At 38.8% G+C, this 18,614-nt stretch overlaps 1 protein-coding gene across 4 annotated transcripts in view; it reads left to right on the top strand.

Moving 5' to 3' along the window:
- LOC135206232 (alpha-(1,3)-fucosyltransferase C-like) overlaps positions 1 to 18,614 on the top strand; it is a 61,553-nt gene that overhangs the window by 28,308 nt on the left and 14,631 nt on the right. For 2 of the 4 annotated variants that reach the window (XM_064237597.1, XM_064237596.1), the window contains exons 2-8: positions 2,869 to 2,928; positions 3,448 to 3,542; positions 4,357 to 4,687; positions 5,044 to 5,216; positions 6,256 to 6,384; positions 8,201 to 8,326; positions 16,824 to 17,012. In XM_064237597.1, the coding sequence (XP_064093667.1) occupies positions 2,914 to 2,928; positions 3,448 to 3,542; positions 4,357 to 4,687; positions 5,044 to 5,216; positions 6,256 to 6,384; positions 8,201 to 8,326; positions 16,824 to 17,012 (1,058 nt within the window). In that variant the 5' untranslated portion in view covers positions 2,869 to 2,913. Of the gene's footprint in view, positions 517 to 2,868; positions 2,929 to 3,447; positions 3,543 to 4,356; positions 4,688 to 5,039; positions 5,217 to 6,255; positions 6,385 to 8,200; positions 8,327 to 16,823; positions 17,013 to 18,614 lie in introns of those variants that run through there. The other 2 variants (XM_064237598.1, XM_064237599.1) reach the window with 2 other exon arrangements.

Genomic DNA, 18,614 nt, shown 5'->3' with positions numbered 1-18,614 from the left:
CGCGGCTGCTGTCATTAGATGAGACGCGATTTCGAGCTTGTCTCTGCGTCAGCGGTCGGGTTTCCAGCTAATCACCGATGTGGCATTTTCAAGGGACGAACTTCCGTGTAGTTCCCGTATTAAAAGTGGACATTCTTACCCCAACATAAAGGTTTTCTGCAAGGAAAGCATGAAGAGGGTGTAACTAGGAAGAAAAAATACCGTAGGAGTTACAGTGGAAGTCCCTCAACCTCTGCCGACATTGCGGATATTATCAATAAGCTCCCTCTTACCCTGACAAGACGAATGTGTCGCTAAAGTTTGCACTGGTTTTCATGTGGAAATGACTAAAATATTTAAGACGAGTGCATCAGGAATACAATAGAATAGCTGTAGTACTAAGGATAGAGGTTGTTAGTGAAGCCTTGCACGGATTATACAGCTGTTATAAAGTAGACAGTTTATACAACTGTTATAAAGTAGAGACAGTCTTATCAGAATTTTATCCACAAGTGTTACTCTGGTGTCTATTGTCAGGTAAGGGTTTTTATTTATTTATTTATTTTTTATTTTATTTTATATACAAGTGCTGAAATTATATCGTGACCACATCAACTTGTCTTTGATGTAAATTGTACCCGCACGAGCCATTGAATATGGTTTTCGGGACACAACTGTTCCCATCGTCAGCGGAATTGAAATCGTTTCGAAATATTAGATCCCCAATTGAGCCGACTACCACTTGCGGTTATGGTAGGACGCTGCTGCCCACCTGTTGCTAATGTGTAGCTACTGGGGAGTTGCTGTCCCGCAGGGTAAATGTGATGACTTTCTTATCTGGGTTGTGAATGAATGCCGGGATGAAGTAAAGAGTTCCAGTAGAAGGGGTGAGATGAAGTAAATGTAAGAATGATAGTCCTAACTTTTGAGAATTTGTGGTTGGAGTACCTAAAAGAGCCCCAACTCTGTGTGGGTGTGTGTGTGTGTGTATTATCGTGATATTCTGTTCAGCTAGTCAATATAAACTTCCAGGCCTGTATGTGACTGCCCAATTTCAAAGCTTAAAAAAAAAAAAAAAAAAAAAAAAAAAGAAAGAAAGAAAGAAAGAGAAGCCTCGCTTGAAACAAGTCGGAGAGGGAAAAACCACGCCTAATCCATCCGCAGAGGGAAGAATGCAACGAAAACAATAAGAGTTCATTCACCTGTTAAATATAAACCGATCTCTGTTTTTAATGAATGTCTGGATGAAGTGAGAGTTCCAGTAGAACGGGTGAGGTGAAGTGAAATGTAGGAATTATCGAGATCTAACTTTAAGGGATGGAACATGGCCACTAAACGAGTTGCCATTCTGCTCAGACTTGAATAAGGCCAAGCCATTTAGTCGACTGATATACCTTGTGGTCGGGGGTGTAAGAATACTACCACCGTAGGTCCTGCGTGTCGTAAAAGGCGACTAAAAGGACAACTGCTCCCTTGCAGTCCTACTATTTAGTCAAAGGCTAGGCCCAACGCCAATAATTGTGGAAACTGCTGCCTTACAGGTGGACTTTTTAGTCAAAGGCGAGGCCCACCGCCAATAACTGTGGTTGATGACAGCAAGGGCATGCGGTCGTAAAAACCCCTTTGCTATATAATAAACCATGCCTGATGTTGTAAGGAAAGGCGCATCAGGCATCCAACCCCTTAGTGTAGGGATACCGGTGGGAAAGAAGAAGATTTAGTCGACTGATCTCCATGAGTACTACTAGCTTGTCAAAGAAATGAAGACCCTATGAAAGTTAGGCTGAAGAAACCTTGTCAGCCCCAAAATTTCCTAATTACGTTGGAACGTGAGACATTTAAGAACCTTTGACTTTTCATTTCATGGAATATGATTTACAGGAGATGTCTCAGGTGAATAATAATTATTTTGGGTTGGTCACTAACATTGTTGCATATTCTGTGGGACCCACTTGCGTGAACCTGGAAGTAACCAAGAGAAGGTCTATATTACTTTCCAGAACAGTGGATTGGAGAACAGAGAGGCTGAGGGCTTTGGATGCACCTCATCGCTGAAGAATAAAATTTAATCTTTTCCGAGGGAGAGAAGAGAAGAGAAGAGAAGCGAATAATGCGGGTATTAGAGAGAGAGAGAGAGAGAGAGAAATAAGGATTTTTCAGAAAGTTTACATGTTTGTTTCTTTTTTAACATCGAGGAAAGAAAGACGTAAGAATGAATGAATAAATTGTTGAGTCTCATCATCTAATGTCGTGATGATATATGAGGCAGAAGGCGACAGAAAGAATCTTTGGTGCTTTTTGTGTTGCATTATTGAAGTCGCAAAAAAAAAAAGTTATTCCTTCAGAAAGACAAAGAGAACGTTTGAGTGAGTGATTTGAAGATTATAATACAACGACAGATTTCATCGACAAAGTGAATGAGAACAAAGACATTCTAGATATTAGCTTACATGCCGTGCCGTACAACAAGGTCATATTTTTGCCCCAGCCCCGCCATGAAACTGAGGCATTGTAGGTCAGTTTTGCCATGCTTCCATTTTGTTACAGTTACTCGTTTTTTAGTTTCCTGTAAATTAAGACTATTGTGCTGACCTTGTCTGTCCGTCCGCCCTTAGAGGGCTGCAAATTGGTACGTTGATCATCCACCCTCCAATTATCAAAAATACCAAATTGCAGCCCTCTAGCCTTAGTAGTTTTTATTTTATTTAAGGTTAAAGTTAGCCATGGATCGTGCATCTGGCAGCGCTTTCCGGAACCACAAGACGCATCCTCAGGTGAGCAACTGGGGAGAGCTGCCGGTCATCATAGGTAATAGTTTTATAAAGAAAACTCGATTGCACCTAAGTAACTTCGGGGCATGTTTTATTTGTTTTCTCTCCATCTTCACAGAGTTGGTTGCGATCTGACAGAAGAATTCGTGACAGCTCTTCAAGAATGAATCAACGTTTTGTGAGTATCACCAAAAACCTCACTTCTCTTTCTAATTTCCTGATTCTTATTCTATACCCTCTAACTTTACCGTTCATAGATGTTCTTGTTATTACTACTAACTATTATTATTATTATTATTATTATTATTATTATAAAAATCTCTTAATATCGAGTCACTAAAATGGTAAAGAAATCCCTTATGGCGTAGATGTAAACATATGTTTTAGAAATACATTTATAACAAAAGAGAGCTTTCGAGAACCTGCTCGATTCTCCTTCTCAGATTGAGGAGCATGTAGCGTACTCTCTCTCTCTCTCTCTCTCTCTCCTCTCTCTCTCTCTCTCTCTCTCTCATTTTTAATATTCCAATTGAGCTACGCGAGTCTGTTCTTCTCACACAAAACTTTACTCTTCCTGATGGCCATGGCGATAATGCGCGTATTACTCTCTCTCTCTCTCTCTCTCTCTCTCTCTCTCTCTCTCTCTCTCATTTTTAATATAACAATTGAGCTACGCGAATCTGTTCTTCTCACACAGAAAGCCTTACTCCTCCTGATGTCCTTCACGATACTGTGCGTGGTACTCTACGTCAATGAACGCATATCATTCGCCACGACAAGCTTTTTATTTGGGTAAGTTCTAAGGAGATTGTTATGTTCCCTTATTGACGACATTGTGTTTCCGAAAATTCTTTTTTTGTAGCGTAATTAGTCTGCCATTGTTGGTTACTCAAGTATTAAAGCTCAAAATTCATAAGGTAAATATATCTTTTTTTTTTAGCGTAATTAGTTTGCCGTTATTTGTTATTCAAATATTAAAGCTCAAAATTCATGAGGTAAATATATTTTTTTAGCGTAATTAGTCTGCCATTATTGGTTATTCAAATATTAAAGCTCAAAATTCATAAGGTAAATATATATATATATATTTTTGCGTAATTAGTTTGCCGTTATTGGTTATTCAAATATTAGAGCTCAAAATTTAAAATTCACTAGGTAAATATAAGTTATTCTCAACACATAATTTCTTCTTTAGCCATTTATGCTTCAGAACTGACTTCAAATCATTGTAACCTACTTTAAAAGCTCATTTGGCCATCGGAACTCTATGAAATGAACTTTTTTGAAAGCATCTTTTGCATAATTTATGGAAATAAAATCGCAGTATCGACCCGTAGCTGCAACCCTTTTCATTCCTTTTACTGTGCCTCCGTTCATATTCTCTCTCTTCCATCTTACTTTCCACCCTCTCCTAACAATTGTTTCATAGCGCAACTGCGAGGTTTTCCTCATGTTGCACCTTTCAAACATTTTTGCTGTCAATTTCTGTTTCAGTGTTGAATGACCTCATAGGTCGCAGCGCTTGGCCTTTTGAATAAGAGTTATATTCTATTCTCTTCATTTGTCGAAAGGGGAAAAAATGTAAGTCTAAGCTTTCCTTCCACAGAAGTAATACCACAACGACAGGTTCGGTGGTTCCCTTTCGGTGGCTTGTGGCAACGTTAACAGACGGTCGCAAGAAGACCAAGTGCTTCGAAGGAGACTCAGCCAAAAAGACTCCAGAGACTTCCAGTCATCCAAAATTCCCTTTTCCCGAGAGTCGTTCTGTCCCTCTGAGAGGGACTGGCGATTCCCTCTTACCCCTGGAACCAGTAAATGCGACCAACATCGAATTCATGCCGGATGAATTCCGGTTTGAGAACAAGGCGACCAGGGCTTCCGCGATTGCTTTAGACAAGGGAGAGCTCCCTCTAAAGAAAATACTCTTTTGGAATGACGTAAGTGGATTCATTCGGTTATTTAAGCGTGTTTTTTTAATATAAAAAAAATGCTAGACTGTTGAATGTGATACACAATGCCTGTTAAGTTAATTCGTATTTAAAATGGCGCCTCTCTCAGTTCATATTGACGTTCGATTAGATTAATATAATAATATTCTTACTGTTTTTATTAATTCGGTTTTGAAATGGAGTCTCGTCTTTCACTCAGTAGCTAAGCTTGACAGTTTTCTGTAGCAATATTAACAGTGTTAAAACAATCTATAGCAGTCCATCTGTGTCTTAGTTTAGCTGTAATCGTCCAGTCTCTTTGGGACGAGTTACCAAATCACAATTTCTTTCTTCATCGAAGACAGGTATTTGGCGACAAATCCTTCTACTTCGGTTTCGGGCGGGAGCCTTTCGTCAAGGCGAAATGTCCTGTCAGCTCTTGCTTCACGACGGCGAACCGCAGCTTGTTTCCCCCGGAAAAAGTGGATGCGGTAATCTGGCACGTCAGGTCCCATGACAATTCCTTCCCTCCCCTCAGGTCAGTGTCACTGAGGAAGAAGTTGTGTTTTCTTTTGTATAGCCGTTTTCAGTCAGTCATTGCCAGTAGCAATGACAAGCGCTGTCGATTCATGTTGTCGTTTTGTCAGTCATTGCCCGTATTAATGCACGCTTGCGTCATGTTGTCGTTTTGTCAGTCATTGCCCGTATTAATGACAAGCGCTGTCGATTCATGTTGTCGTTTTGTCAGTCATTGCCCGTATTAATGACAAGCGCTGTCGATTCATGTTGTCGTTTTCATTGTCGGCAGAGACGATGCACTTTAGAGTGTTTTGCCATTTTCATTGTCATGGTCGGCAGCGTGTAAAAACTTTTTAAAATTTGGTGTCATTTTCATCCAGGGATTATCAGCATTGTAGTTTAACACTTTTAAAATGTGATTATCAACCATGAGTCAAAACACTTTAGAATGTTCAGTAATTTTCAGTTAGTCCTTGTTTACTATACATAAAAACCTTATGTTGTCATTTTCAGCCTGTCATTGTCAGCAATGTGTAAAAACCACTTTGAAATGTGTTATCATTTTTAGTCACTCCTTGTCAGTAATGAGTAAAACCCACTTTAAAGTATGTTATCATTTTTAGTTAGCCATTTTCAGTAATGTGTAAATACAATAAAACTTGTTCCCATTTTCAATCAGTGATGATCAGAAATATGCAGAGACACTTTAAAACATGTTGTCATAGTCAGTCATTCATTATCATCAATCTATGGAAAGCACCTTCAAAATTCTGTCATTTTCAGACATTCAAGAATTTTAGTATATAAAAATGACCAAAGTTGTCTTTTCACTGCAAAAGAATACCAGTTGGTTTCACCATTATTAGTGATACGGTATATGCTTTTTAGATTAAAATATTATTCATGAATTGTCAGGATTAGTTGTTTTTTTTTTTTCACCCACAAATGTCAGTACATTTACCCAAATCTTTACTTATGTCTCTTGATATACCCATTCTCCACTAATGAAAATTATGAATAGGAATTACGAATAATTTTCGTTCTTGCCTTGTGAAAAGGTCCCCTCATACCAGATACGTCTTCTGGTCTCTGGAATCGCCTCCACATATGTTCATTGACCTCAGAGACTTCGACAACGTCTTCAACTGGACCTTCACCTACAGGCTAGACTCGGATTTTCCTAATCCGTAAGTTAAATGCATTTTGTTGTAGTTTGAACAAACGTTCTACACTGACTAAAATTGTCATGCCTCGAGGCTCTCTATCTCCCTACCCAGTAGTGCCGTCAGTGCTCCACATGTGTTGCACTGCAGGCATTACGTAAGGGTCTTAGCAGCGTCCCTTTAGCTGCAATCACTCTCATTCCGTTTACTGTACCTTCTCCATTCATATTCTCTTTCTTCCATCTGACCTTCCACCCTGAAAATTGTTACCTAACTGCTGAATGACCTGATAGGTCCCAGTTCTTGGACTTTGGGCGATATTCTATATTCCATTCTATCTCCACAATACTCTTGTTCAATACCGAATGAATCCTGTGAGCCCTTGATATGAACTGTATCAGTATTGAAGAGCAAAATCAGAATCTGCTGGATGCATTGTCGGATGTGCTTTTATGAGCAACAACGGCATTCGGATAGCTGTGAATAATCTCTAAAAATAACAAGATCCAATTTGCTAGGGCACCTTAAGTAAGAACAGGAGTGTCACAAAGTAATTACAGTTGAACAGAAAAGTACGTTACTCCTCACCATCTAAATGAAGGATGATATTAGTCTGTTTACGTTTTTCGTAGGTAGTGTTATATGAGAGAAAATGAACTTTCTCTCGGCTGAATGTAGCAACTTTAGTTGTCTGCAAATAGTTTAAATATTAGTTTTTCTTACATTGCTGTCTTACATGTATGTATTCATGAGTTCGTTTATTTTTATTTGTTTATGTGTTATTCTTTTCGTTATGTCGTTCATCCTTACGCAAATACTGTTCAGTGCACTGCCATTATCTGGGATGCCATTTTATCTAGTGGCTGTTACTACATACAGGTGCTGTAGAATATACTGGTCAGTTTTTACCAGATTTGCATGCAATGGTAATAACCACAGCGCCCTCTTAACTTCTCGAATGCTTCACACTTTTTGGATACTTTTGCCACTACAAACAAGGGCGTCCGCATCATATTTTCCAAGGGGGCCGAGGACACATTATAATATACATTTACTTATTTTTCAATAGTTCTATATAATACTGTTCAAATAAAATCAAACATTTCTTGAAAGAATAACGCAGGTATATACAACATACAAATATCATACAAAATAATAAGGATGCCTTTAATTTACTTAGACTGAAAGACTATACTGTGGAATGGAAGGAAAACAAAGTGATGTAATTAAATGTAATAAATGTAATATATATATATATATATATATATATATATATATAATAATATATATATATATATATATATATATAATAATTATTTCCAAGATTTCAGAGGCGGGCAAGTGCCCCCCCCTTCCTTGCCCCTACGTGCGGGCGCCCCTGACTACAAAGCCTCCGATCCAATTGGTAGAGAATGGAGAAATCCTGACGCCCGCAGCAGGATTCGAAGCCGCATCCCGGGTAATCGGAAGCTGACCACGTGGTCAGGTCGGTAACGTTACCTCGTTCTGATACTCGCTATGGACGTCAGAATTTCTTCATATTCTTCTTCCATTTGGATCTGAGGCCTTGCATAATATTCGTGTCCAAAAAGTTTACAGTTAATATCTTAGTTTAACCAGACCACTGAGCTGATTAGCAGCTCTCCTAGGGCTGGCCCGAAGGATGAGATATTTTTGCGTGGCTAGGAACCTATTGGGTATCTAGCAACGGGACCTACAGCTTATTGTGGGATCCGAACCCCATTATATCGAAAAATGAATTTCTAATCACCAGAAATCAATTCCCCTGATTCCGCGTTGGCAGAGCAGAGAACGTAACTATAGTATGTTTCATTTACAGGTACAGCACAGTATACCGCCGTCGGATACCCAAGCCTTTGCCCGTTAGTAAGAATTATGCCTTTGGGAAGAAAAGGCTAGCGGCCTGGTTTGTCTCCAACTGCATCACCGATTCAGGGAGAGAAACGTGAGTCGTGAAATCCAAATATGTTCGATTCTCCATCTTTTCACGTTTTTGAAGATAGTGTAATATTTTTGGATAGGTAGTACTTGGATTATATTGTATATTAGGTTTTTTCTTTTCATCCAACATTCATAACACCCTTCTCACACTAATTTAGTTCTTACTACTACCACATTTCACACCATCTGTATGCCTTGGGGGTTAGTGCCGTCAGTGGACCTCATGCGGTGCAATGTAGGCATTACTACTTAAGGTTTTTTGCAGAGTCCCTTCGACCCGTAACTGCAACCCCTTTCTTTCATTTTACTATGCCTCCGTTGATATTCTCTTTCTTCACCACACTTTCCACCTCTCCTAACACTTGATTCTCAGTGCAACAGCGAGGTTCTCCTCATGTTACACCTTTCAAACCTCTCGCTGTCAATTTACATTTCAGTGCTGAATGACCTCATAGGTCCCAGTGCTTGGCCTTTGGCCTAAATTCTATATTCAATTCAACTTACACCATCTGTATTGTCTTGTAGTGGGGTCAGTGCACCTCTTGGTGCACTGTACTCATTATTTAAGGTTCGTTGCAGCGTTCCTTCGGCCGCTGGCTGCAATCTCTTATTACATTTGCTGTACCTCCGTTCATATTTACTTTCTTCTAACTTACTTTCCAACATATCCTGGGAAACTGCCAGGTTTGTTACATCTTAAAACTTTCTAGCTCTCAGTTTCCTTTTGAAATCTGAACAACCTCATAGGTCTCAACGGTTGGTCATTGACCTAAAAGTTATATTTCATTCCATTCCACATCAGATATTTCACTGAATTATACATCTGTATTTTTCATTAATGGCTTGAATGGCTTCTTGCCCGCCTGGTCTCTTCATGGTAAAGTATATCTTAGTTTAACCAGACCACTGAGCTGATTAACAGCACTCCTAGGGCTGGCCTGAAGGATTAGAGATTTTTACGTAGCTACACCCAATTGGTTACCTAGCAACGGAACCTACAGCTTATTGTGGGATCCGAACCACATTATATCGAGAAATGAATTTCTATCACCAGAAATAAATTCCTCTGGTTCCACGTTGGCCGAGCCGAGATTCGAACCTCCGACCACCGGATTGGTAGCCGAGCGCGAAATTCACTTGTCCAACGAGGAACTCTTCATGGTACAAATAGCTGGAATTAGAGAAGGGGAAAATCATGAATCATTTCTGCTCCATAAACCACTGAATCGTAACGTAACATTTGTTGTATATTTTTGGATTTTCAAGGAATTTTGAAGGTTATTCCTTCCGTAACTTTTTCTCGGATTTTTTTCAATCCGCTCCTTCCATAACCTTTTCTCGTTTTTTTAATCCACTCCTTCCATAACTTTGTCGGATTTTTTAAAAATCCACTCCTTCCATAACCTTTTCTGTTTTTTTTTTAAACCCACTCCTTCCATAACTTTTTCTGGTTTTTTAAAATCCCCTTCCATAACTTTTTCTGTTTTTTTTAAAATCCACTCCTTCCATAACCTTTTCTGTTTTTTTTAAACCCACTCCTTCCATAACCTTTTCTGGTTTTTTTAAATCCCCTTCCATAACTTTTTCTGTTTTTTTTAAATCCACTCCTTCCATAACCTTTTCTGTTTTTTTTAAATCCACTCCTTCCATAACTTTTTCTGTTTTTTTTAAATCCACTCCTTCCATAACTTTTTCCCTGATTTTATTTTTTAATCCACTCCTTCCATAACCTTTTCTCGGATGAAGTTGTGAGGGACGTATCTGCACACTCAAGATTTAGTGATAACACTTTTATCAGGACAAATTATTTTACTACCCTTATGCTATTCCCCTTGTATTTTAATACAATTTTACCTATTTATGAATTAATTTATTTGTTTTTAAAATGTTGACATCTCTTCTCTCTGTATTTCCCTTTACCTTCTCTGACTTCCAGATGAACACCATATTCTCTGGAAGTTTAAATTTCAAGTCAGTGACACATTTGGGCTTGTACCATATGAACAGGTTTCATCTTCTGAATAATAATAATAATAAATAATAATAATTTAAGTAATAATAATAATCAATAATAATAATAATAATAATATATTCTTTCCTGATCGTGTCCTTCATCTCTTGGATATAAAACACCAAGAGATGAAGGACACGATCAGGAAAGAATATATGCAGAGACTCAAGGCGATACTCAAGTCAAAACTCAATGCCGGAAATATGATAAAAGCCATAAACACATGGGCAGTGCCAGTAATCAGATACAGCGCAGGAATAGTGGAATGGACGAAGGCAGAACAAAAAAATCCGCAGCATTGATCAGAAAACCAGGAAACATATGACAATACACAAAGCACTACACCCAAGAGCAAATACGGACAAACTATACATAACACGAAAGGAAGGAGGGAGAGGACTACTAAGTATAGAGGACTGCGTCAACATCGAAAACAGAGCACTGGGCAATATCTGAAAACCAGTGAAGACGAGTGGCTAACAGAGGTGCATGGGAAGGAACGGACTAATAAAAGTAGACGAAGACCCAGAAATATACAGAGACAGGAGAAAGACAGACAGAACAAGAGGACTGGCACAACAAACCAATGCACGGACAATACATGAGACAGACTAAAGAACTAGCCAGCGATGACAATTGGCAATGGCTACAGAGGGAGAGCTAAAGAAGGAAACTGAAGGAATGATAACAGCGGCACAAGATCAGGCCCTAAGAACCAGATATGTTCAAAGAACGATAGACGGAAATAACATCTCTCCCATATGTAGGAAGTGCAATACGAAAAATGAAACCATAAACCACAAAGCAAGTGAATACCCGGCACTTGCACAGAACCAGTACAAAAAGAGGCATGATTCAGTGGCAAAAGCCCTCCCCTGGAGCCTGTGCAAGAAACATCAGCTACCTTGCAGTAATAAGTGGTACGAGCACCAACCTGAAGGAGTGATAGAAAACGATCACGCAAAGATCCTCTGGGACTATGGTATCAGAACGGATAGGGTGATACGTGCAAACAGACCAGACGTGACGTTGATGACAAAGTCAAGAAGAAAGTATCACTCATTGATGTCGCAATACCATGGGACACCAGAGTTGAAGAGAAGAGAGGGAAAAAAAAAAAAAAAAATGGATAAGTATCAAGATCTGAAAATAGAAATAAGAAGGATATGGGATATGCCAGTGGAAATCGTACCCATAATCATAGGAGCACTAGGCACGATCCCAAGATCCCTGAAAAGGAATCTATAAAAACTAGAGGCTGAAGTAGCCCAGGACTCATGCAGAAGAGTGTGATCCTAGAAACGGCACACATAGTAAGAAAAGTGATGGACTCCTAAGGAGGCAGGATGCAACCCGGAACCTCACACTATAAATACCACCCAGTCGAATTGGAGGACTGTGATAGAGCAAAAAAAAAAAAAAAAAAATAATAATAATAATATTTTGACAGAAGACCCTCTTTTATGCAATTTCTGTTAAAAAGAATGGCAGAATTAAGCAATTTGGTTTTATATATTGTTTTCCCTATTTTCCTTACAATTCGCTTCTCAGGCTCAGCGATGTGGCCAATATTCATATTGGGAATTTTCACAAAATTATAAATGCTGAAGGTAAACTTTTATTAGAACTGGGTATCAGGTCCAGGTCAAGAAGGGGTCGTCGTCAGCACCAATACCAGGCCTAAACCAAAGACGACCCCGGCCCGGAAGCATATTTCCCAAGTCTGGAAGAATTTAGGGATGGGGAAAATTAGGACCAATCAAAGCGCGTGGAGGTGATCCATGACGTCACAAGCCACGCCTTTTAGCTCTCTCCTCAGTCCTATATCCATTACTTCCGCCAGTCACGATGCCGAAGAAATACTTTCTTCTCAATTTCATAGCTTATGGCTTGTATGACATATACATTTTAGTCAGATATATCTAAACATAATGCAAAACTAATTTAACAACAATATATTCTTCAAATGAGATACACCGTGAAATATGTTATCCGTTATTGGCTTCTCCTTCTTGGTAAATAATATTTTCACATCGCGAATTTCTAAATTATATACTTGAAAATGCATGTTTAAAGCCATTTATAAAGGGTTGCGATAACTCACAGGATGAATCAAATAATATACAAGATGGTAAAAATGATGGTATCTGACCTGTTTGTAGGGGAAAATAGAGAGAGGGAGTAGGCTTACACTACGAATTTCTATTGACATATGCTATTTCGTAGTAATGCACATTACTGTGCATTGTATAAAAGCAATATACTGGTCATTACTAGGCCATAAACAGGAATCAGACTGATATAGTCCCTACTATTTACAGGAACACAGTTTCAGCTTCATTCATTAAATTGTTTCAAAAGGTAATGTGGCCTTGTGGAAACCTACGGTATTGTTGTTTTCGTGATCTAAGTTAGCCTAATGTAACAAAATTAGTTACGTGACAAACTCATCCTGTTAGTAGCTAATCTGAATACGGTTGTTTTTCAAGGTGCACTTGATAAGCTGTAGTAAAAAATTGCCTTTTTGAGGTGGATTCCGTTTTCATAAAACCTTCCGGATGTCTTTACCTGATTGCTCCTTGTCATTCATTGTGTACAAATATATAAAAAGTTTTATTGAAAATTTTTTGCTTTTGATTTTTTACTTTTCATACATTGTGTACAAACAAATAAAAAGGGACAATAAAATTCAATATTGAATATTTTTTAGTAAGCCCTTACGGGATGTTTGCTTAAAATTCATTGTGTACAAAGAAAACACTGATTATTTAATTTTTTTAATATTCTTAGTAAACCTTTCGTACTTGTCATTCATTGTGTGCAAAGAATCAAAATGAGTATTTCATTAGTATGTAATACTTTTAGCAATTATAGGAGTACAGAATACTTCCTATTTACGGAGTTATAGTACTTTTTACTAAGCTGAACTAGAGCAGAATTGATGCATAAATTTATTAAAACTGCGATATGCTATAAAGTAAATATGGATGACACTTTTTTCCAACTCTCTTTCAACAGAAAATTATATGCAAATATTCAACAAGTATCAATTAAAGCTAGGGATAACGGTAGTATATGAGTATACGACTATTTTCATCCAAGCTCACACTCAATGGCCAAATGTATGCCTTAGATTAAGTGCATGATATTTTTTTTACATAGATGTTTGGCATTATGCCAAGCACTGGGGCAACTAAGGCCATTCAGCGCTGAAACAGATATTGACAGTAAAAGGTTTGAAAGGTGTTACAGGAGGAAAGCCTTAAAGCAGTTGTACTAAGAAGCAATTGTTAGGAGAGGGTGGACAGTAAGATGGAAGAAATAGCATATGAACTGAGGTAACAGTAAAATGAATGAAAGTAGTTGCATCGAGGCGCCGAAGGGACGCTGCAAAGAACCTTAAGTAATGGCTACATTGCACCAAGTGAGGTGTAAATTATATGCTTGAACATGTGTGTAATTATATACTTGAACATGTGTAAATTATATACTTGAACATGTGTGGCACTATCCCCTTACGGGTTACGTAAATTTGTTATCAAAACTGTATCCTCCACATTTCTTTTAAGCATAAGGCAATTATTATTTTAGTTCTGTACATAATATCTTTTCTTAGCCTGAAACAACAGGCAGTAACGCTTTAAAAACGTTCCATGCTCCATGCTTTTAAAACCGTCACTTTCAAAGTCCAAGATTCTTGATGAGAGTCGAAGTGCTGCGAGTTCTTGGCCTCCTGTCTGTAGACTGTAGTGCTAATTACAGGTCATATACTATCATTTTTACCATACCATCAATTTTACTATCTTGTATATTTTTTATTCATCCCATGTGTTATCGCAACTCTTTCTAAATGGCTTTAAACACACTTGTTCAAGTATATAATTTAGCCACAGCCACGTGCCATGAAAATATTATTTATGCAGTAAATATCGACTTTGTGAGCAGGAATTAAGGACAGGGCACTATTACCATAAGCCAATAACGCATAATATATTTCACGGTGGTTCTCATTAGAAGAATATATTGTTTGTTGAATTGGTGTTGCATTATGTTTCGATATATCTGACTAAAATGTATAGGTCATACAAGCCGTAAATTGTGAAATGGGGAATTTTTTCTTCGGCAATGTGACAGGCAGTAATGGCTATGAGACCGAGTGTAGCTCAAAGGCGTGGCAACTGAACTACGCCTACGGAATAATACCGGCACTGACTACGACCCCTGCTTGACCTGGACCTGAGATCCTGTTCTAATAAAAGATTACCTTCATCTTTTATAATTTTGTGAAAATTCCCAATATTAGTATTGGCCAGTTACTCAGAAACATCGCTGAGCCTGAGAAGCAAATTGCAAGGAAAATTGAAAAAACAATATATAAAATCATCTCGCTTAATTCGGCCATTCTTTTTAACTGAATAATAATAAAATAATAATAATAATAATAATAATAATAATAATAACTAATAATAAAATAATAATCTAATAATAATAATAAATAATAATAATAATAATATAATAATGATAGTAATAATAATGATAATAATGATGATGATGATGATGATGAGAGGTATTCGTAGTTACAACAAAGCCAAAGACAAAATAATAATCTAAAACTTGCTGTGTTTAAGAACTATTTTTGGGATTGGTCGCAAGTGGTATGAACTGATACCAAGGAGGCCAGCCAGGGGATTACGGTGAATCACCCAGGTCGAAGCCGTAAAAGCCATGACTCATGTTCTACAGGCTGCAAACAAAAGACAGTTAGCACTATTGTAAATACTATATACAGGTTCCTTGAGGACAAATTTCTTTTCATTTATCGAGTATTTGAGGTATTCTGAGTAATCTTCATTAAAATTTACGTAATGTTTCTCAAAGATATGACTTAAAATAATAAAAAGATACGTGTGCGTTGAAGTTTATACCCTCGACTATCATTAGAAAAATGAGCTTAAATTTATGACATGTAAAGTTCTTTTTTATTTTCAACAAAATAACTGACACTGACAAATAATGTTATTGGTAAACTGCCATTGAATTAAATCAATAAAAAAAAATAAAACCATTAATGCCAGTACCCTCTTAGTAAATCCTTCCTGAAAGAGTCCGTGCCGCGTCATTTTTTTCCCCTCTGTTTGGTTCTTGGCCACGTGGTCCCTCTCCGCTTTGGTTCTCTTTGGGCTACGTGTCTCTCCGTTTGTCTCTTTGGCCACGTGGTCTCCTGTGTCTCTTTGGCCAAGTGTCTCTCCGTTGTCTCTTGGCCACCGTTGTTCTCTGCTGTCTCTTTGGGCCACGTGTCTCTCCGCTTTGTCTCTTTGGCCACGTGTCTCTCCTCTGTCTCTTTGGCCACGTGTCTCCATTGTATCTTTGGCCACGTGTCTCTCCGCTGTCTCTTTGGCCACGTGTCTCTCCGTTGTCTCTTTGGCCACGTGTCTCTCCGCTGTCTCTTTGGCCACGAGTCTCTCAGTTGTCTCTTTGGCCACGTGTCTCTCCGCTGTCTCTTTGGCCACGTGTCTCTCCGTTGTCTCTTTGGCCACGTGTCTCTCCGCTGTCTCTTTGGCCACGTGTCTCTCCTTTGTCTCTTTGGCCACGTGTCTCTCCGCTGTCTCTTTGGCCACGTGTCTCTCCGTTGTCTCTTTGGCCACGTGTCTCTCTGCTGTCTCTTTGGACACGTGTCTCTCTGCTGTCTCTTTGGCACGTGTCTCTCTGCTGTCTCTTTGGCCACGTGTCTCTCCACTGTCTCTTTGGCATGTGTCTCTCTGCTGTCTCTTTGGCCACTTGTCTCTCCGCTGTCTCTTTGGCATGTGTCTCTGCTGTCTCTTTGGCCACGTGTGTCTCCGCTGTCTCTTTGGCCACGTGTCTCTCCGTTAATGTCTGAGTCACACTGCCGTACTCATCGCAGCTCACCCTGGTTAGAGCCAAGGTAGCCGATCGTGCATAGTGTGCAGGGAGGTCGTCTGTCTGTCTGTTCATCAGCGTGTCTGCCATACTGAATGGCTTTCCACGAGACATTAGGGTTGGGAACCAGCTTTGTCCACAACTTTTTTTTGTTTTGTTAACCAGCTTTGTCGGTAACTTTATTTTTTTTTATCCTCCGTGGGAGGATACTGCCGTCAGTGCACCGTAACACCGTAAGCGGTGCACTGTGGGCATTACTTGAGGATTTTCTACAGCGTCCCCTCGGCCTCTCTGCAACCCTTTACATTCATTTTACAGTATCTCCGTTCATATTCTTTCTTCCATCTTACTTTCCACACTCTCTTAACAAATGTTCTATAGTACAACTGCGAAGTTTTCCTCCTTTAACACCTTTCAAACCTCTTTGCTATCAATTTCCGTTTCAGCGCTGAATAACCTCATAGGCCCCAGCTGTTGGCCCTTAGCCTAAATTCTATGGTCTATGCTATTCTTTGTGTTTGTATTTAATCTAGCTTTTATTCAGTCATGCCAAAAAGAAAGAAAAAAACAAAAACTTTTGGATATTTTCCAGGTTAGTGGAAACTCTTCAGAGATGGATTAAGATCGACGTCTATGGATCCTGCGGTCCCTTCAAGTGCGATCGGGATGACGGTCAGACGAATTGCTACGAAATGCTGGAACGGAATTACAAATTCTACCTGTCGTTCGAAAATTCTCTCTGCAAGGATTATGCGACTGAGAAACTGTTCAGCATTCTCCGGTGAGTCACTGTTTCATTGCTCTTTTAGTTTATCCGACGATGCATCGCGACGAGTCTGTATCACGATGTCGTCGGGCTCTTACGTCGTAGGCGTTACTTACGTTTTTAGCAACGTTCCCTCAACCCCAAGCTGAAACCCCTTTCATTGCGTTTATTATACCACCATCCAAATACTCTTTATTCCATCTTACTTTCCACCTTCTCCTAACAGTTGCTTCACAGTGTAACTGCTTTGAGGTTTTCCTCCCGTTTAATCTTTCTAACCATAAGTTTCCTTTTCAGCACTGAGTGACCGCAGAAGTCCCAGCACTAGGCCTTTGGCTCAAATTTTATATTCCATTCCATTCTTTATCACTAAAGCTGTGCTTAAAATGAGATATATATATATATATATATATTATTATATATATAATATGTATATATATATATATATATATATATATACACACACACACACACACACATATATATATATATATATATTCTTGCTGATTCGATGCAATTTTGAATATGCCTTTCTGTGATATGAAGTCCCGTGAAACCGTTATAAGTGATACTGTTCAAACGTTTGCGCATCCACACCAGACAACCGGCAAAGACGTTAGAAGTCGTCGTGGCTTGCTTGGGAAGTTCAAAGAGAGCCACGCATATCTTGGCCTGCCACCTCGGAGGCCGCGAGTTCGTTCTCGAGCATTCCATTGAAGGGTGAGAGGTGTCCATTTCTGGTGATAGAAGTTCACTCTTGACGTGGTTCGGAGGTCACGTAAAGCCGTTGGTCCCGTGCTGAATAACAACTGGTTCCATGCAACGTTAAAACACCATACAAATAAACAAAAACAATCTCTAAGTTGCTCCCTGATTTGACCTTGTGTCTGTGGAGCCAGAATAACCAATTAGCTTCTTGCATAACGATGCCATATTTGAAGGGGGCATTTGAAACAGGCCGCAATTTGGTCAAATCAGTTTAGCGTGTCCCATACTATATAGACTGGGTCTAAACGAGTGCCAGTGCCCCGTAGCCGCCGTCGCCGGCCGCCACGAAGACATTTATCGCCATGTGGTGACAATAACAGTCCAATCTGCCGTCCGGTGTGCACTAGTTTAGTTAATTATATACTAACAGATAAAGGCCGCCTGTGTACTTAAGAATACACCTGTGTTAAACTTTTCCTAGATTATTATATTTTGTTTATCGTACATCGCATGTATGTTAACTTCTCTCTCTCTCTCTCTGTCTCCTGCTTTTCCTTCATATCCAGAACCCACAAATTACCTATATCAGAAAAAAAACATATATATATAATATATATATATATATATATATATATATATATATATATATATATATATATGTGTGTGTGTGTGTGTGTGTGTGTGTGTTTTGTTAAATGCCTATAATAAACATATATTTTAAGCACTGAATAAGTACTGGTTGCGTGTACAGATGTGAAAGGAACAGATTAATTCATTTATATTCCGTGCTATATGGTTCAGGTCTGTCCTGTTATGTGCGTTAAATGGAGAGTATTTAATTTATTCTATTGTTATTCGGAGTTCGTCCCATCATGAATAGATTACTAGCATGTAACAGGTTATTTCCCG

This window comes from Macrobrachium nipponense, chromosome 29, assembly GCF_015104395.2.
Source record: "Macrobrachium nipponense isolate FS-2020 chromosome 29, ASM1510439v2, whole genome shotgun sequence".
Taxonomy (NCBI): Eukaryota; Metazoa; Arthropoda; class Malacostraca; order Decapoda; family Palaemonidae; genus Macrobrachium; species Macrobrachium nipponense.
The sequence above is the reverse complement of the archived record's forward strand: the minus strand, read 5'-3'. Positions and strand labels throughout refer to the sequence as shown.